The 19,246-nt window shown below is 33.6% G+C and overlaps 2 protein-coding genes across 2 annotated transcripts in view; one reads left to right on the top strand and one right to left on the bottom strand.

The window, feature by feature from the left end:
* Positions 682 to 2,244, top strand: LOC18609320 (the record flags this gene model as incomplete). The annotated part of the gene is made up of 3 exons (XM_018114961.1): positions 682 to 908; positions 1,446 to 1,490; positions 1,864 to 2,244. Coding segments are annotated over 3 exons (339 nt in total), but the record flags the coding sequence as incomplete, so codon positions are not given.
* The window catches only part of LOC18609319 (transcription factor BPE), a 5,808-nt gene continuing 4,023 nt past the window's right edge, over positions 17,462 to 19,246 (bottom strand). The window contains exons 5-7 of the mRNA XM_018114960.1: positions 18,507 to 18,572; positions 18,348 to 18,419; positions 17,462 to 17,538 (exon numbers count right to left, since the gene is read on the bottom strand). Coding sequence (XP_017970449.1) covers positions 17,476 to 17,538; positions 18,348 to 18,419; positions 18,507 to 18,572 — 201 coding nt within the window. The 3' untranslated portion in view covers positions 17,462 to 17,475. The remainder of the gene's footprint in view (positions 17,539 to 18,347; positions 18,420 to 18,506; positions 18,573 to 19,246) is intronic.

The raw sequence follows: 19,246 nt of genomic DNA, 5'->3' as shown, positions 1-19,246 counted from the left end.
TACATGAAGAATAAAAAATGTTACATAGTCAAATCATCATATTCATCATCCATTAAACATGTCAATATTTTACATCAATATCACGTAGTATAAAAATAACAAATGACATTTTGATCAAGAATAGTTAATTAATCTTTAATTATAAAAATTTATTTGATTCAAAATAAAAAAAACATAAAATTTGATTAAATATAATAAAAAAATATACTTTTTTAGAATTTTTTTAAAATAATTCAAAACCTTCTTTAAATATTATGTATCGGAGAATGAGAAGGTTAGAAAATGCTCAATATTTAATATATATATATATATATATATATATATATATATATATAATAAGAAAATAAAACTNATTTCTCTTTTTTTTTATTTTTCCTAAATCATGGGTCACAACCTAAATTTTCAATTATGGGTCTTTATGGCCTTTAATCCCAAATATCCACAACTTCACTTTTTGCTGATCACAAATTCTGTTTCTATTTATGATTTTTCCCAATTGGCGACAAGCCTTAGCTTTGTCATGCAGTAGTTTCACTCCTGCACCCACCGACAAACTCCTTCGCTCCTCACTCTACCCACCTTCAACCCTTTCTTTCCTTCACAAAACCCCCCATATTGTCCACTTGCCGTAGCCAGTTCGCACTCTCAATGAAAACTCCCATTATTCCTTTTGCTGATTAACAATTCACCTCTAATTCGTGTGTGTTTTTTCAGTCTGATGGTTCAACTGGGAAGGAAACCGAGGTGATTGACGAACCCTTCTTTGTTGATTTGTTGGGGGAAGAGAGTGACGAATATTGGTTTGTTGGTTTGTTGATCAAGTTTCTGCACAGCATATTCAAGAAGGTTTCTCAACGTGCCAATAAGGCCTCTCACCTATTTTACCTGTTGCAATATCGCTCCACTCGGTGAGATACTCAAATCCCATTGCATTTCATTAAAATGTTGTTAGTTAATGTATTTTAAAGAGTGATTTGTTGCGTACTTTTTGCTTTGTCTTTGTTTTTTTCTAATTAAAGTAAGCCAATTAATATTCTATGTATACTTGTCAAACACCTCTTAAGTAAATGTGGTCATGTGGTGCTCCTAAATGCAAGGAAAAAGAAAACCCTTTTTTTTATTTACTGAAAGAAATAAGTTGTTCATACAACAGTCTCGATGCTATGAATTGACCTATGGTTGAGATTTATGATAATTCTATGCTTAATTCTAAAATCAATTCGTAAATGCTAATGAGGCCTTGGTTAGGTGTAACAATTCGAATTATCATTAAGTACTTTTCTATTAATTTAAGATAAACTTGAATTGCCAATATTGTGTTGTTGTCCACATGTGAGTGTAAAATTAGCGAAATTTGTTGGCTTGTTAGTGCCATTATTTACTCTTATTGTTTCCCCTTTTTTCTTGTTGGGTGTTTGGAAAAATTTTGGTGTCTTTTGTAATAGGGTCTTCTTGTTGGCTACGATTTCATTATCAAAGCTCTTCATGAGGTAATCATCACTTTAACATTCCTAAATCCTGTATAGTTTGGATGCTTTTTAGTGCTGCTTGTACTATGTTTAAGCCTTGATGAACACATGAATACGAGATTACGGTGGATGCTACCTTTAAATTTATCGTTGTTATCATTTTCTATAGGATAGAAAGCAAGCTGAGGAGTTTTTACTCTCTTGTAAATAAGATTCAATTTATTGAGAGCCTAGGTTAAACCAAACCATTATTTAGAGAGTTGGATTAAGTTCTTACTGTTATGGATTGACAGTGTCACCAATTTCATTCTTCAAAAAGTATCTTTAGCTTGCTTTATGATAAAGATAAATTCCTAATAACTAATTATTGATTACATGTGGTTTGCACCCTTAGATGCACAGTGTTTGTGGTTATCCTACTCTTACGTTTGATTTGGGCTACTGTTTCGTATTTCCAATGAAGTGGGAACAGTTTTAACGTAGGTGAGAGTTCCTTCGATGCTGCACAACCATGAACCTAACCTCATCATTTGCTAAAGCTAAAGACTAGAGCCATTTCTTCTAGATTCTGGATGGAATGCTGTAAAATCCAAAAGTTTGTATGGATTTTGAATTTTATATGGATGTGCTAGTTTTTCCTCTTGTAAATGTGATTAGCAAAGTGTAAATTTGACAAGCATACTTGTTTATACTATTGATTGAATGCTTCATGTACTCTGACCTCACTTGTGTAAGGCTAGAAAGGAATGCAAATTGGTGACATGGCTTGGCTTCATCTTAAGTTTTCTTTCACCACTTTAATTCTCACAAAGTATAAGACTGTAAAACTCAAATAAATACATACTTTTCCAAATTTATATGCTTTCAAAATATTTTGATGTTAGGCATATCTGCGATACCTCAGGTAAACAACAAAACCTACTGTCGATATTGCAACTCCTTGGACCTATATGACCAACTCTAACTCAGGAAGCCATGTGTATAAAGCTTTTTCACGCATTGCTTTCCTGACGTGAGCTAGCTTGAATTGTAAAGGATATTCCTCCAGAATCTAAATATACGCTTAATATCATAAAAAACCTATAATGGAGCTAACTAGCCATGGTTGGGGCTTAGGAGGTAATTCGCCTTTGTGTTTTCCCACCAACTCAAGGGTTTGGGTCCAGGATCCCCCTGCCCCTTCTTCCTCCCTCCCTCCTTTCTTCTTTCAAAATTTGAGATGATAAAAAATAAAGGAAATAATGAAAGAAGTGAACTACAATGGAAGGAGAAAAAACACTGACATAAAAGCAGAGGGAATATTTACTAGTCAGAAGGGAATCATTTTCACTTCGCGGATAAGTAGTCAGAAGGGAATCATTTATTGGCTCTATTAGTTTTTTATGATAATAAAACATTTCTATTCATTTGTGTATAATATTTCTAATTAAGTGTGCAAGACAAAAATTGTACGCTAATGATAAATTAATCATTCAAAGGCACATATCAAAATCATATGAATAGGGAGTTGCAATTTATTAACAAAACATAAGTCTCTTAGTTGGATAATGAAGGGTATTAGTTAGCTAAAATTCAAATTAGAAGTTGGCGGGTTCAAGAGGTTTGAGAAACAGAGAAAACTTAGTCGACCAAGAAGTAAGTTAGTCGACTAAGAGCCTACTGCCAAAAATCTTGACTTCAAGACAGAAACAACTTAATCGACTAAGAAGGAAGTTAGTCGACTAAGTGCTTACTGCCAAAAATTGGGATCAGAAGACAAAAACAACTTAGTCGACTAAGAGCGCAGTTAGTCAACTAAAATCATTCTGACAGAAAATTTAAATTGAGCACTAGAAGACAAATGAACGGCCAGAATTGCTACCAAACTGTTTCCAACGATTAAAAATTGCCTAACACCTATCAGAGTTGATTTTTCAAGTATTTAAAAGGCTTCCAACTACTAGAAAAGTAATGAAGGCTTCCAAGAACTAAAAGAACTCAAAAACCAGCAACAACTCTCTGCACTCTTACTGCACTTCACTCCTATCTTTGTAAAAGATTCAAGCACTTCACTTTGTACCACTAAGATCAAGTCAGTGATCATAGGTACACCTTTATTTGTCTTTTCTTTATATACTTAGAGTGTGCGAGACACTCTAAGGGATTTATTTAAGCTTAAATTGCTTGATTGAGTGTATAGGTTCTAACTTAGCCTAAAAAAGGTAGTTGTTGGGTTTTGGTTGATCTCGGTAAAAACCATTGTGAAAGGTTTTGACTGAGCTTGGTAAAAGCTATTGTAAAAGCTTAGTGAAAGTTTGTGAATTTCATTGTTCATAGTGGATTGGTTTAGAAAATCCTTGGTCGAACAATCAAGGAAGTGGATGTAGGTCTTGGACCAAACCACTATAAATTCTGGTGTGGATTGGTTGAGACAAAAACAACTTAATCGACTAAGAGCGCAGTTAGTCAACTAAAATCATTCTGACAGAAAATTTAAATTGAGCACTAGAAGACAAATGAATGGCCAGAATTGCTACCAAACTGTTTCCAATGGTTAAAAATTGCCTAACACCTATCAAAGTTGATTTTTCAAGTATTTAAAAGGCTTCCAACTGCTAGAAAAGTAATGAAGGCTTCCAAGAACTAAAAGAACTCAAAAACCAGCAACAACTCTCTGCACTCTTACTGCACTTCACTCCTATCTTTGTAAAAGATTCAAGCACTTCACTTTGTACCACTAAGATCAAGTCAGTGATCATAGGTACACCTTTATTTATCTTTTCTTTATATACTTAGAGTGTGCGAGACACTCTAAGGGATTTATTTAAGCTTAAATTGCTTGATTGAGTGTATAAGTTCTAACTTAGCCTAAAAAAGTTAGTTGTTGGGTTTTGGTTGATCCCGGTAAAAACCATTGTGAAGGTTTTGACTAAGCTTGGTAAAAGCTATTGTAAAAGCTTAGTGAAAGTTTGTGAATTTCACCGTTCATAGTGGATTGGTTTAGAAAATCCTTGGTCGAACAATCAAAGAAGTGGATGTAGGTCTTGGACCAAACCACTATAAATTCTGGTGTGATTGTCTACTCTGTTTTAGTTTTTCATTCATCTTTAAATCTTTCTTTTATCTTGCATTGTCCCCAATTAGAAGTTAATTCTTGTAAGAGCCAAAAAGTGATATTCACCTCCCTCTAGCACATTTATTTGGGACCAACAAGTGGTATCAGAGCAAGTTCCATATTCTTAAGGTCTAACACCCTTTGAGAAGATCCAAATGACTCTTCAAAAATCAATAGTGACTGAGGGACAATCAACAAATATACCACCTCTGTTTGATGGCTCAAACTACCCATATTGGAGTATTAGGATGTCAATATACATTAGAGCAATAAATTATGAGATGTGGGATGTCATAGCTGATGGTCTCTTTATTTCTTCAACCTTAAATGTTGTAACCAATGAGATGATTTTTAAGCCAAGGACAAATGGACCGAAGCTGAAACTAAAAGAGTCCAAACAAACTTTAAGGCAATCAATACACTGTATTGTGCTTTAACTCCCATTGAATTCAATAAAGTGTCAAGCTGTACCACATCTAAACAAGTGTGGGATAAACTTAGGATTATTCATGAAGGGACTTCACAAGTCAATGAGTCTAAGATAGCCCTTTTAGCCCATAATTATGAGATGTTTAAGGTCGAACTTGGTTGAGATATCACCAGCATGCTAGATAGATTCACAAACCTCACAAACAAATTAAGTCAGCTAGGCAAACCAATTCCTGAGCATGAAATCGTTAAAAGACTTCTTAGAAGCTTACCCAAAAATTGTAAGCCAAAGGTGACTGCCATCCTTGAAGCCAAGGACTTAAATGTTATAACTCTGGATGAAATTTGTGGTTCTCTTCTTACTCACGAGCTGGAACTCAAGGAAAAAGAAGAAGAAGACAAGAGGGAAGCAAAGGAAAAGAAGAAAAGTATTGCCTTAAAAGCAAGCATCCTTGAAGAAGAATTGAACAGTTTATCTTGTGATGATGATGAGGAACTAGCTATGGTTGCAAAAAGGTTCAGAAAGCTTATGGGCCAAAGAAATCGGAGATTGGCTAGAAAAAGGCATAGAAGAGAGCAAGGCTCTTCATGAAAAACCAAAAATAAAAACGAGTCTAATAAGAATGAAGAGCTTATATGCTTTGAATGCAAGAAGTTAGGACACTTCAGGTTAGAATGCCCTTTGCTGAAGGAAGAAATGCTAAAGAAAAACAGAAAATTGAAGAAAGTAATGGTGGTTGCAACCTAGTTAGATAGTGATACCTCAAGTTCTGATGATGAAGAAGAAAAAGTGAAAGAAATAGCTAATCTGTGTCTGATGGCAAGGGATGATGAATTCGAGGCATCTTCATCCCCTTGTGATATTTCAATTGATGAATTACAAGAGGAGCATGAATGTCTTTATGATGAATTTGAGAAACTTGCATCAAAATATAAAACTTTGAAAAGAAAAACTGCATCTCTTGAGACTGATTTGCAAAAAATAAAACATGACTTCAATTCTGTTTTTGAGTAAATAAATTTTCTGCAAATTGAATTAAAGCATTCAAAAACAGATATTAAAACTTTAAAATTGGAATTGGAAAATAGAACAGAAGCCTTGCAAAAGGTAATTGAAGAAAATGTTGATCATAAAAGTTTAAGGAAAAAAAATCAAGGAGGAACACATATTTTAAGAAAAATTATAATAATGCTTCATCTAGATGTTATAATTGTGGAAAACATGGACATTTATCTTATGACTGTTATAGAAATAGAAGCATGCAGAAAACTAAAAAAATTTAGGTTCCAAAAAGATCCTATATTACAACTAACCTTCAAAGACCCATCAAAGTATGGGTACCTATTAAGAAAAACTAAAAATTTGTTTTGTAGGTTGAGCAGAATCTAAAAGACACATGTTCAAGAGCTCAACTAAAAGAGAAGGAACCATGGTTTATGGACAGTGGCTGCTTAAGGCACATGACTAGAAACGAAATGCTGTTTGCTCAGCTGGACAAAAAAAATGGAGGTACCGTTTCCTTTAGTGATGATTCAAAAGGTAGAATTTGTGGTATTGGAACCATTGGTAAGAACTCTCAAGCTCGAATCAGTCATGTGTTACTGGTTAAAGGTTTGCAACACAATTTATTGAGTATCAGCCAACTATGTGATAAAGGTTTTAAGGTATGCTTTGACTCAAATAAATGTGAAGTGATAGATATAAATACTAACAAAGTTTCATTTATAGGAAAAAGAATTAAGAATATGTATGTTATATTTCTTGAAGATCTTGAAGTGAATTGTGAAACATGTCTTATAGCCAATGTTGAAAATGATGGTCGGTTATGGCATAGGAGACTTGGTCATGTAAGCATGCATACCATTTCAAAATTGATAAGAAAAAATTTGGTTATAGGATTGCTTGAGCTTAAATTTGAATATGATCAAATTTATGATGTATGTCAACTAGGAAAATAAGTTAGAACATTTTTCAAAAGTAAGAAGAATGTGTCAACCTCTAGACCACTAGAATTGCTGCACATTGATCTATTTAGGCCAATTAGTACAACTAGTCTAGGAGGAAAATCATATGGCTTTGTGATAGTTAATGACTACTTTAGGTTTACTTGGGTGTATTTCCTTGCTCATAAGAATGATGCACTACCAGCATTTATAAATCATTGTAGGAAGGTTGAAAATGAAAAAAAACTGATCATAGTTAGTATTAGGAGTGATCATGGTGGTGAGTTTGAAGGAGATGAGTTTGAAAACTTTTGCAATGAAAAGGGGTTGGATCATAATTTTTCTGCACCTAGAACACCCCAGCAAAATGGAGTTGTAGAAAGGAAAAACTGAACCTTAAAAGAGATGGCTCAAACTATGCTTTGTGAGAATAATTTACCAAAATATTTTTGGGCAGAAACTGTAAACACAATAGCATACATTTTTAATAGAGTCTCAATTAGAGCCATGATATCAAAGACTCTATATGAACTCTACAAAGGTAAGAAACCAAATATCTCTCATCTTTAGAGTTTTGGTTGTAAATGTTTTGTATTAAACAATGAAAAATATTCTCTAGGAAAGTTTGATGCAAAGAGTGATGAGGCAATATTTTTAAGATATGCATTAAACTCAAAGGCCTATAGAGTTTTTAACAAAAGGACCTTAACTATTGAAGAATTGATCCATGTAGTGTTTGATGAATCAAATGCCTTGCAAAAGAAAATTCTTGGTGATGAAGATGATACGGATGATCTTGAAAGACAAATGGAAGAAATGAATTTAGATGACAAGAAAAATAGTGAAAAAAAGTCCCTAGGAAGAGAAATTGAACCTCCACCTTTAGAAACATTGCAAAAAATCGAAAATCAGCATAATGACCTTCCATGAAGCTGGAGATATGTAAAGGACCGTCCACAAGAGCTGATCATAGGAGACATTACTCAAAGTGTCAAAACTAGGAGAGGAGTTAGAGAGACATGTGAGTTTTTAGCTTTCATATCTCAAATTGAGCCTAAGAGCTTTGAAGAAGTAGAAAAAGAGGAAAGTTGGGTAATGGCCATGCAAGAGGAACTTGATCAATTTAAAAGAAACCGTGTGTGGTCATTAGTCTCTAGGCCTTTAAATCACTCTATTGTTGGGACAAAATGGGTGTTTAGAAATAAGGTAGATGAGCAGGGAAATGTCATTAGGAACAAAGCTAGGTTAGTGGCTCAAAGGTATAACTAAGAGAAAGGAATTGACGATGATGAAACCTTTGCACCTGTTGCTAGGATAGAAGCTATAAGATTATTGCTTGCATTTGCTTATTTTATGAACTTTAAATTGTTTCAAATGGATGTAAAAAGTGCATTTTTAAATGGTTTCATTCAAGAGAAAGTTTATGTCGAACAATCCCCCAAATTTGAGGACTATGAAAAACCAGATTATGTGTTCAAACTTCATAAGGCTTTGTATGGACTAAAACAAGCTCCAATAGCTTGGTATGAAAGACTCTTTAAGTTCTTAGTTGAAAAAGGTTATGTCAGAGGGAGCATTGATACAACTTTGTTTATTAAAAGATACTTAAATGATTTAATTGTTGTTCAAATTTTTGTGGATGATATTGTTTTTGGTGCAACTAATGAGGCTTTATGTAAGGGCTTTGCTGAAGAAATGCAAGGTGAATTTGAGATGAGTATGATGGGAGAGCTAAAATCTTTCTTGGGCTCCAAATTAAACAAAGTGAGGAAGAAATTTTCATCAGCCAAGAAAGATACATTCAAGACATGCTATAAAAGTTTGACATGCTGAAGCTGAAGTCAATTAGCACACCAATGAGTCCATCCACCAAACTTGAAGTTGATGAAAAGGGAAATGATGTTAATCAAAAGCTTTATAGAGGTATGATCGGATCACTACTCTATTTAACAGCCAGCAGGCCTGATATCCAATTCAATGTATGTTTGTGTGCTCGTTTTCAATCTTAACCCAAGGAATCACATTTGACTACTGTTAAAAGAATTTTTAGATACCTCTTAGATACACAAACTTTAGGGATATGGTATCCTAGAGAATCATCCTTTAATCTAGTTAAATATTCAGATGCAAATTTTACTAGAAGCAAAACTGATAGAAAGAGCATTAGTGGAACTTGCCAATTTCTAGGTAGTATGCTTGTGTCATGGTCAAGTAAAAAATAGATTTCAGTTGCTCTCTCTATAGCTAAAGTCGAATATGTTTCTCTAGGTAGTTGTTGTGCTCAAATCTTGTGGATTAAACAACAACTAAAAGGCTTTGGGATAACAATGGATAACATACCAATATATTGTGATAATACAAGTGCAATCAACATTTCAAAAAATCCTGTACAACATTCTAGGACTAAGTATGTCGAGATTAGGCATCACTTTGTTAGAGATCATGTAGTGAAATGTGATATTAAGATTGAGTTTGTCAATACTCTACAACAACTAGCTGACATATTCACGAAGCCTCTGAATGAGGAAAGATTTTATGAGAATAAGAGAAATTTAGGAATGGTTAGTGTGTAGGAGCTTTAAGAAAAATTTTGAAATTTTCTCAAAAGACAGTAGGCATTTAGTTGACTAAGGGAGTCACTTGATCAACTAAGAGCATTCTATCTCTTTAAATAATAAGACTCAGTCAATTAAAGAAAGAAGGAATTAAATAATGAAAAGAAACTACGTATCGGGTGATGGAACAGAAAAGAAAAACCGCCTCACTAAAAATAAAATTTAAGAGGGAATTTTTTAAATTTTAAAATAGAAGGTTACTGAAAATATTTAAAGAGGGGGAGACAGACGGTTTTGATAGAATTCAACCTCGCTTAACACATTCTCACTTTATTTTCTTTCATCTAAAACCGACTCTGCTAAAACAAAAATTCTTCATTCTCAAACCCACAAAATCTTAATCCATAAATCTCTCAAACCAAATGACAAAATCATCACAGACTAAAGAAATTATGGAAAAGAAAACAGGTAAATGACCAGCGGAGGAAAGTGGACAAGTTGAATCTCAAAAGAAGAAAAAAAAGAGTATGTCCACCTCTAAGATCGAGAAATCTGGAAAAAAAATAGACCTTGAAAGAATACAAAACAAAGAAGAAAGAGAAAGGTAAATCCTCCAAGAAAGGTAATAATCTATCCTCTAAATTTAGGAATAAAGCCCATGAAGATAGATTCAAGAAAATAAAAAATGCTCCAATTACATTTGAAAAATTCATAGACTGGAACAGCTTTAATGAAGCCCCTGAAATTCAGGTTGTTTTATCAGATTATTTTGAAGAAATGAAACTGAAGGATTTTAGCACTTTTAAGAATCAAACCTATAGTGCTAGTTTGGTGAAAAAATTTTATGCAAGCATAACATTAGATAAGGATGAACTTGAGGATTTTGATGATTATATTGATGATGGTCTGAATGTCTTTTTAAATGGAAAGGAATTTGTTGCTACTACTGCTGATTTAGGAAATCTGCTTAAATTGAAATTGAAGATGGTGACTATGAGATGCTTGAAAACTATGATCCCACTTCTTTGTGGGAGATAATTATAGGGAGGAAAGAAAAATATTCATCAAAAAGTAATGCTGGTCTGATTAAAAGTCCACAGATTAGAATTTTGCATTACTTTATTGCTGTGAATATTCATGGAAGAGGTGGCAGTTTTAGCTACATTAGTCTTCATGACTTATGGTTAATGGAGCATGCCTTCAATGGTGCTCCACTTAATCTAGGTAGATTCATGATTGAGAGAATAAGAGGAGTCTGTCGACTGGAAAAAATCAATCTGCCTTATGGAAATATCATCACATTATTGGTACAGAAAAAGGGAATTAGGAGCTCTAGGTATAAATTGGATAAAGTAAAGAGCATCAAGCTATTTACCTTGGGAGTCTGCCTAAGATGGGGTATAAGCTTGATGGAGAAAAATTTGTTAAAACCCCCAAGGTCACTTCAGGAGGGGAGTCTTCTCTCCCTGCTTAGTCAGAGGCAGCCCTTTCACAGTTCTCAAATGAAATGGTTTTCAATTTGCTCATGCGAATGGATGAAAAGTTTACTAACTAGGCTGTGAGGATGTAGAAAATTGAAGAAAAATTAGCAGAACTGGAAAATGTGTTGAAGGAAAAAGGAAAAATGCCTCATGAACCTACAGCTGCAGACACATCTGCCACTCCAAGCCCTACACTAGCAGGACAGGATGCTGAAGGCTCTGTCTTCCAGGCCGAGGGTCATGAACCTGAAGTTGATAAACCAAGGAAATCCCCCTCATCAAAGCCACAAAATGAAGCAGAATCAGAATAAGGTACTGAAGTGCTTGGCTCACTTGGTGGAATTCCTCCATCCCATCATGAACCTCAACAAGAGCAGCCTTCTCCTCCCAATTCAGAGGAAGTCTCAATAATAGATGTCTTCCACTAAATGGTTAGAGAAGAACAAGCTGAAAAAGAAGTAACTAAAGGGAAAGCACAAAAGTCAGTATCCCCAAGAGAATCCCCTGAACCAGCTTCATTTACAGAGGAACAATCTAAGAAAGGAAAAGAAAAAGCTGCTGCTGCTCCACAAACCAAGTCTAAACCATCTGGTAAAGGCATGAAGACAATGGCAACCAAGACCAAATTCCTCAAGAGACAGAAATCCTCCAGACTAGCTGAAAAAGCTAGACCATTAACCATCTCTTCTCCTCAAAATCCCCTTGAAATTCTTGATAAATCATCCCTTGAATCGTTACCATAGAAATCACCTCCAAAACCATATCTTGAACCCCTTAATGTTTTTTATTGGACGAATGAATCTACCCCTTCACCCTCTTTAGAAACTTAGTGGACACTTCTCAGTTTGATGATGACAAAAAAGGGGAGAATTATAGAAAACTTAGGGAGAAATAGAGGGTAAAAATGATCTAGGGCCAGTTTGGGAACAAAACAATGACTACTGTTTTTCTATTGTTGTTTTTGTTTTGTTGACAGTTGAACATCTGAATTTAACGTTGTTGTTTATGTTTATGTTTATGGTATTATGTTTATGAAAATGGTGCTGTTAAGTTGCTTATATTAATTTGTTACTAATGGTTAAACATTCAAATATGTTCTTGATGTTTATGGCATTTTAACTGCTGTTGTTTAATGATTTGGTACTAATATTAAGTTGTTATGCTGATAATTAATTTTTGTTATGAGATTGTGAGTGGAATGTGGTTGAAGAATGTATATGGATGCTGAATATGCTATGGCCTAGATAAAATCAGATAACAATATGCTGATGACAGAAAATTATTTGAAATTTGAATATTCTGTCATCTTGTCACCCATGGTAAATTGTTTCATAACCCCGTATAAATATATTTTGCCAAAAGTATGAATTTGTACATGTCATTTTCTGTATGACATAAATAAGAACTTGCTGAAATGAATAATAAAATATGCATACACTAAGGGGGAGCAAGCACTTAGGGGGAGGAAAACCTCCATTTTTTGCAGAATAAAAAGGAATAAATAAACACTATGCTGTTAATTAAGGAATGTTTTGTCATCATCAACAAGGGGGAGATTGTTGGCTCCATTAGTTTTTGATGATAATAAAACATTCCCATTCATTTGTGTAATATTTCTACTTAAGGGTGCAGGACAAAAATTGTATGCCAATGATAAATTAATCATTCAAAGGCACATATCAAAAATCATATGAATAGGGAGCTACAATTGATCAATAAAACAGAAGTCTCTTAGTTGAATAATGAAGGGTATTAGTCAGCTAAAATTCAAATTAGAAGTTGGCGGGTTCAAAAGGTTTGAGAAACAGAGAAGACTTAGTTGACCAAAAAGTAGGTTAGTCGACTAAAAGCCTACTGCCAAAAATTTAGACTTCAAGACAAAAACAACTTAATTGACTAAGAAGGAAGTTAGTCGACTAAGTGCTCACTGCCAGAAACTGGGATTAGAAGATAGAAACAACTTAGTCAATTAAGAGCACAGTTAGTCAAGTAAGATCATTTTGTCAGAAAATTTGAATTGAGTACTAGAAGACAGATTAACGATCAAAATTGCTACCAAACTGTTTCCAACGATCAAAAACTGCCTAACACATATCAGAGTTGATTTTTCAAGTATTTAAGAGGCTCCCAATGACTAGAAAAGTAATGAAGGCTTCTAAGAACTAAAAGAGCTCAAAAACCAGCAAAAACTCTTTGCACTCTTACTGCACTTCACTCTTATCTTTGTAAAAAATTAAAGCACTTCACTTTGTACCACTTAGATCAAGTTAGTGATCATAGGCACATCTTTATTTCTCTTTTCTTTGTATACTTAGTGTCAAGCTCAGCTCTACAATATGTTTATTATGCCATTCTTACATAAGAATGCATGTTTGCTTCCTAGGTACCTGGAAAATCGTTAAAGGATGATAATGTACCAAATGGTACAATTAAGTTGAATTAAGCCTCGAACTAGTCCAAATAGAGATTTTAAGATGAAATTGAGAATTTTAAAACTCCAGAATGACTTAAAATGGTTATTCGGAGTTCGAGGACCGATTTGGAGTCAAATTGGAATTTTCATGACTTAGAGGCAAAATGGTCATTTTGCCACCTGAGGTTAAGATGTGAGTGTTGGATGAAATTTTGACTAAGACTGATCATTTGGAGTATAATTTGAGTTTGAGAAGTGAAAAATTTTAATTTCGGCATTTTTTTTAGCATAAAGGTAAAATAGTCATTTTGTCACCCCAAGGGCAAAATTGTAATTTTACACCACCCAACACTTGTCCAGCACATGGATTTTATCCAATATTATCATGGATAATTGAGAAAATTTAAGTGGTGGAGAGAGATTTCTTAATGACTAAGTATGACACATGGACCAATGGAATGGTGACATGTGTCAAAATCTCATCCATTTATTATTTTCCTTATAAATTAGCACAAAATCAACCCATTTCTCTTCATATGGCCAGCCAAAGCAAGAACAAAGGAAGAAAAAGGAAGAACAAACCCTAGGTGGAAAAATTCAAGGGAAAAGTGTGAAAATTCAAGGAAACAAGTGAAAAAAAAGGTAAGATTTTTCAATTAAGCTTGTGATCTATCTTTCTTAAGCATTTTTTCTTATTTTCCATGGTTGAATCACATGAAAGTATGATGAATCCCTTGCTGGCCGAACACTTAGAGAGATTTTGATGCTTGATTTGGTTAGATTTCAATGTATTTTAGTGTTTTTAGTTTGTTAGTGATGTGTAGCATGAAAAATCAAGCAAGAAAAATTCATTTTCTCCCATCACCCATCATTGGCCGAATTTTCCATGTAGAGTGTGGATGCTGATTTTGATTTTATTTCAAGTGAATTGGTTAGGAAATGATGAATTACGGTGAGAAAATCAAGTAGGAAAAATCATAGTATTGATGCACCCACTATGGCCGAAATTCTCAAGAGAAAATGTGAGGATGATTTTTGCCATATTTCAAGTTATTTGACTTGTGTTTGATGATTTGGAGTGTTGGGAGAAAAATGGAATTATTTGGAGTTAAATTGGACATATTGGACAATTAATCGAGAGATAGATTGAATTAGGCCAATACCATTTTATTTAGGTACTGAATTGAATTTGTGTAGAACACCGTGTTTAGATAATAATCTGAACAATTTGCATCCCATTTCATACATTAGTGTAAAGCCTGAATTGGTTTTATAACAATTTAGCAAAATGTAGTAAATGGCTTATTGTGCATTATGTCTAGGTGGTGAGCTTTCTGGCAAAAGTAAAGAGATAGTATCCGAGGATCAAGAATCGGAGTACTTGGAATTCGACTCTCGAAATAGTGAGTAACCTTACTATCGTCTTAATTATCTAGAGTGGTTTTTATCCAATTTTGTGATTTTATGGAAAATGAGTTTAAATGGCAAATCTTTATGTTTTATAAGCAAAATGTGATTAAATGAAATGATTTTACAAAATTGTCTTGAAATTGAATGATGGTTTTGGAAAATGGAGCAATTGGAGACTAATTGCTGTGTTATAAATCATGGTTTGAATTGAATGGCTTATGATAATATTGGCATGAATGGTTGATTTGGTAAATGTGTTGAAAATGTATGAACTGTTAATTTGCCTTGAAAGGCTGTAAAATAAAATAATTGTCATGTCATGCTATCGTAAATTTTATTAAATTGGTGGGTTATAAATTAGTCGCTGCAGTGGACGGGTTCCGTGGACCAGCCTATTAGAGGGCCACGGTAATCCTATTATATTCATACCTCAGTGAGAGGTGCGGATGGATAACTCTTGAGGTTAACACTTTAGAGTTCACTTCACGCCCAACCACCATGTAAGGGTGAACTCAGCCAACGCCAAGGAACAACTATGTTTTCAAAATAAAAACATGATTTATGCGTACATAACTTTTTAACAGCCTTGGCGGTCTCGGTTGGGATAGCCCTCGATCAAGGTATCCCTAATAACTGAGTATGAGAATGATTTTGGCACGAGCCAAAGTTTTAAGAAATTCATAAGCCATGTTGATTACTCGATTTATATGAATTGATTTTATTTGGTTGAAATGAGTTGAAAGGTGATGAATTACAATATGTTAAACTATTTTATCTGTCTCCATTTACTTAGCTTTAGATATTTTAGATGGTATTTATTTACTCACTAGGATTTTATAATCTCACTACCCTCATTTTCACCCATTTCAGGCTCAGGATAGTTAGTAGATAGCTCATTTCATTGAAGGCTACAATTGGATTTGCATCCTCCAAACTGTAGATTCACAGTCTTTCTTACTTTTAGTTATTCGGGGGCCCACTAGTTATTGTAAATTAAATTAAATACTCTGGCTTACTGTATTACAGTATCTATGAATTTATTTTGCTTTTACGCTGCAAAAATTATTTACGTATAACTCTAAAAATATTGTTTTATAAGAAAATAGAATATTTTATTAAATATTTTTTTTATTTTTTTATATCCAAATAATCATAATTTCATTTTAAATGAAGGTTTTAGATGTTTAAACTTATTTTTGATTATGAATTATGTGTTTTGTACTCATATACTACATTTTTAGCGGATTTCGAGATTTTTGAGGAAAAATGATCAAAATGCCCATGTGAGAAAAAAAATTATTTTTTTATTGTTTTGATTTGAAAATAGTTTATAATCTCTTAAAACATGATACTTAACAACTGTTGCTCACAAGGGAGGTGCGAAAACTGATATTAAAGCCTTACGAGGTTCCAGTTGGCATTCCGGACGATGAATGTCTATCAGGATGTCACGACGGTTGTCACTGGCTCGAGGAGAGTACCAAGTCGTGACACTTAGAGTGTGTGAGACACTCTAAGGGATTTATTCAAGTTTGGATTGCTTGATTGAGTGTATAGGTTCTAACTTAGCCTAGAAAAGTTAGTTGTTGGGTTTTGGTTGATCCTGGTAAAAACCATTGTGAAAGGTTTTGGCTGAGCCTGGTAAAAGCCATTGTAAAAACTTGGTGAAAGCTTGTGAATTTCACCTTTCATAATGGATTGGTTTGGAAAATCCTTGGTTGAACAATCAAGGTAGTGGATGTAGGTCTTGAATCGAACCACTATAAATTCTGGTGTGATTGTCTACTCTGTTTTTAGTTTTTCATTCATCTTTAAATCTTTCTTTTATTTTGCATTTGTCCCCAATTAGAAGGTAATTCTTGTGAGAGCCAAAAAGTGCTATTCACCCCCCATCGAGTACATTTATTTAGGACCAACATCATTATCCAATATCTAAACACACTACAAAGCACAACAGTGGAAATGCTTTGCCAAATCTGTAACAGGGTATGATGCTCAACTAAAAGACTTAAGGTGTGCTATAAAAGAATGATCTCCATATATGCAGAGCACTTCATTAACATTCAAGAAAACTTTAAATTTGAATGTATTGAAATATTTGTATGTTATTAAGAAAGAAAAGGATAAGGAGCAGCTATCTATCTTGTCCTTTTTAAAGAAGGATATAACCTTTGTTAGCTTAAGGAAAATTAAAAAAGTTGATAACAGTAAACTGGCTTTATTTATTGATGACAATTTTAACTTTTTAACAAACCCAATGTTTAAACAAAGTTGACTCAACATGTAGGCATTCGTAATTCTAAACAAGCAACTTTCTTGTATAAGAGCAATAATCATTTTAAGAGATTTTGTTCAGCTATTAATACAGAGAAGGAAATGAAGCCTACCATTTGATATATGGAGTAAAAGAACACATTCTCTTAAATACAACAATGAAGATGTTCAAGTTTAGCATTATTTAGATAGCAATAGCAGCTTTATGCCTCGTGTTGACTGTTGAGAATAGAAATATAGTGTTTCTTTGGTTTAACACAATGCAGTATACTTCTTTGGCAATGACTGATGAGGAAGCATTGCAAATTAATGCTCTTATTACTAATTGACAAGGGTTTTTTCCAAATTATGTTGTTCTTTCAAAACCACCACCAATATGTAACCATTATGGTGATGTACCACGGCTTTATTCCCTCGTTGCTTGTGAACCAAATGCCATACTAGTAGTATCAAATGTTTGTTGGCCATACTGAAATGCCAAATCAATTGTTATAACCAATAAGCTAGAAGAAAAAGAAGAGAATCTCTTGAATAAATCACTCCAAACTTTTTCCCCTAACATAATTAATGCAATGCTAAATGATGTCCAAAATTATTTCATTAAATGAAAATAGCAACGAAAAGTTCACAAAGAATTTATAGACTATTTAAGATTACTCATTCAAAGAAAGATTATTCATGAGGTAGATTCATGGTATAAGATACTCATCTATTCTTTCTGAGCTTTGTCAATCCTTAAGTGGGAAACATGCAATCAATACAGCACTTTAGGTAAGATGTATTAGCATATAAGTAAGCTATTAGTTTGACTAACTATCAACACAACATATGAAAATACTGAGAAACTAAAAGCCAAAAAGTATATGTAGGAATACGAAAGCTAAGAATTTGAATAAGGGACAATGATGCTATAACTTGTTATCTTTAGCAAATCTTTTCCAAGCCATATCTACTTTACCCTTATTATAGACAATTATGTTTGCCCACCAACTAATCTATAAAACTATAATAATGTATTACCTCAAGTAGTTTGGATGTGCCCTTCCCTTTGATTTTAGGCTACTAATTGTCAATGAAGGCTCTTTCTCAAGCAAACATGTATTCTAAGCCAAATATAGATCAAGTTTGATATGAACCTCTACATAATTTTGGATGAATACAACGCAACGTAGAAAGCATGGTATTGTCTATAATAGCAATTAAAAGGGAATGTGATAAATTTTTTATTCAAATTAATTAAAATAAAACTACACAGTCAACAACAAAACAAAGACTTACATCTTTAGGAGGAAATACTTCAATGCCAAAGTTCATTCTTGAATTGATTGTCTCAAGCTTCATTGACAAGAACTGCAACACCAATAAGTTATCAGAAAGCAAGTCCTAGTCAAATAATCTAAAATAATTACAGTAATACACAATTAGAAGGACTCATACCTCAACCTGACCTTGTAGTGAGTGAATATAATTAATTATCATAAAGGACAAGTGCTTTGCCAATAACTTGAGTCTAAAAAAACCAACTTAGAAAGTAGCTTAAAATATGCCATAGTCAGGGAAATTGAAAATAATTGATATCATGAGTTGTCACGACCCGGAACCTCTTTCGGGCCCATGACAACCTCTGCGACGTCCCAATTGACACTCATTACTCGGAATGCCAACCGGAACCCCGCAAGGCTTACATATCAGTTTCTTTCCTTTCCTATGAGCAATCGTTGTTAAACATTCCATTTAAAACAATTACCGGTTGTTTCCGGCACAATAAATCTAAAGAAAATTTTTTTAAAAGGATTTATAGAAAATATCACTATTCAAAATATTAATTAAAATATAGTATTTTTTTATATAAAACAATATTTATCGAAACACGTGTAAGAAATCTTTTGTAATGTGTAACTAAAATAAATTCATACATACAAAAATTTACTAAAGTTATAATGTACAATAATGGTTACAATGACAAGTGGCCCAAAATACACCCAGTGTTGGTGCTAGAAACCTATTGTCTGTGTGGTAGAGATGTCAACTGGAATCCTCGACAAAATAGGGTATCTACAAGCTACCATAGACCTGAAATGTTTGGAAAGGAGGTGGGTGAGATTTTTGTAATCCCAATGAGTAAACAGACATTATCATAAATATCTAAAGGCGAGTAAAATGGAGGCAAGTTTAAA

This window comes from Theobroma cacao, chromosome 2 (genome assembly GCF_000208745.1).
Source record: "Theobroma cacao cultivar B97-61/B2 chromosome 2, Criollo_cocoa_genome_V2, whole genome shotgun sequence".
Lineage (NCBI taxonomy): Eukaryota > Viridiplantae > Streptophyta > Magnoliopsida > Malvales > Malvaceae > Theobroma > Theobroma cacao.
This window is presented reverse-complemented; position numbering and strand designations above follow the sequence as displayed.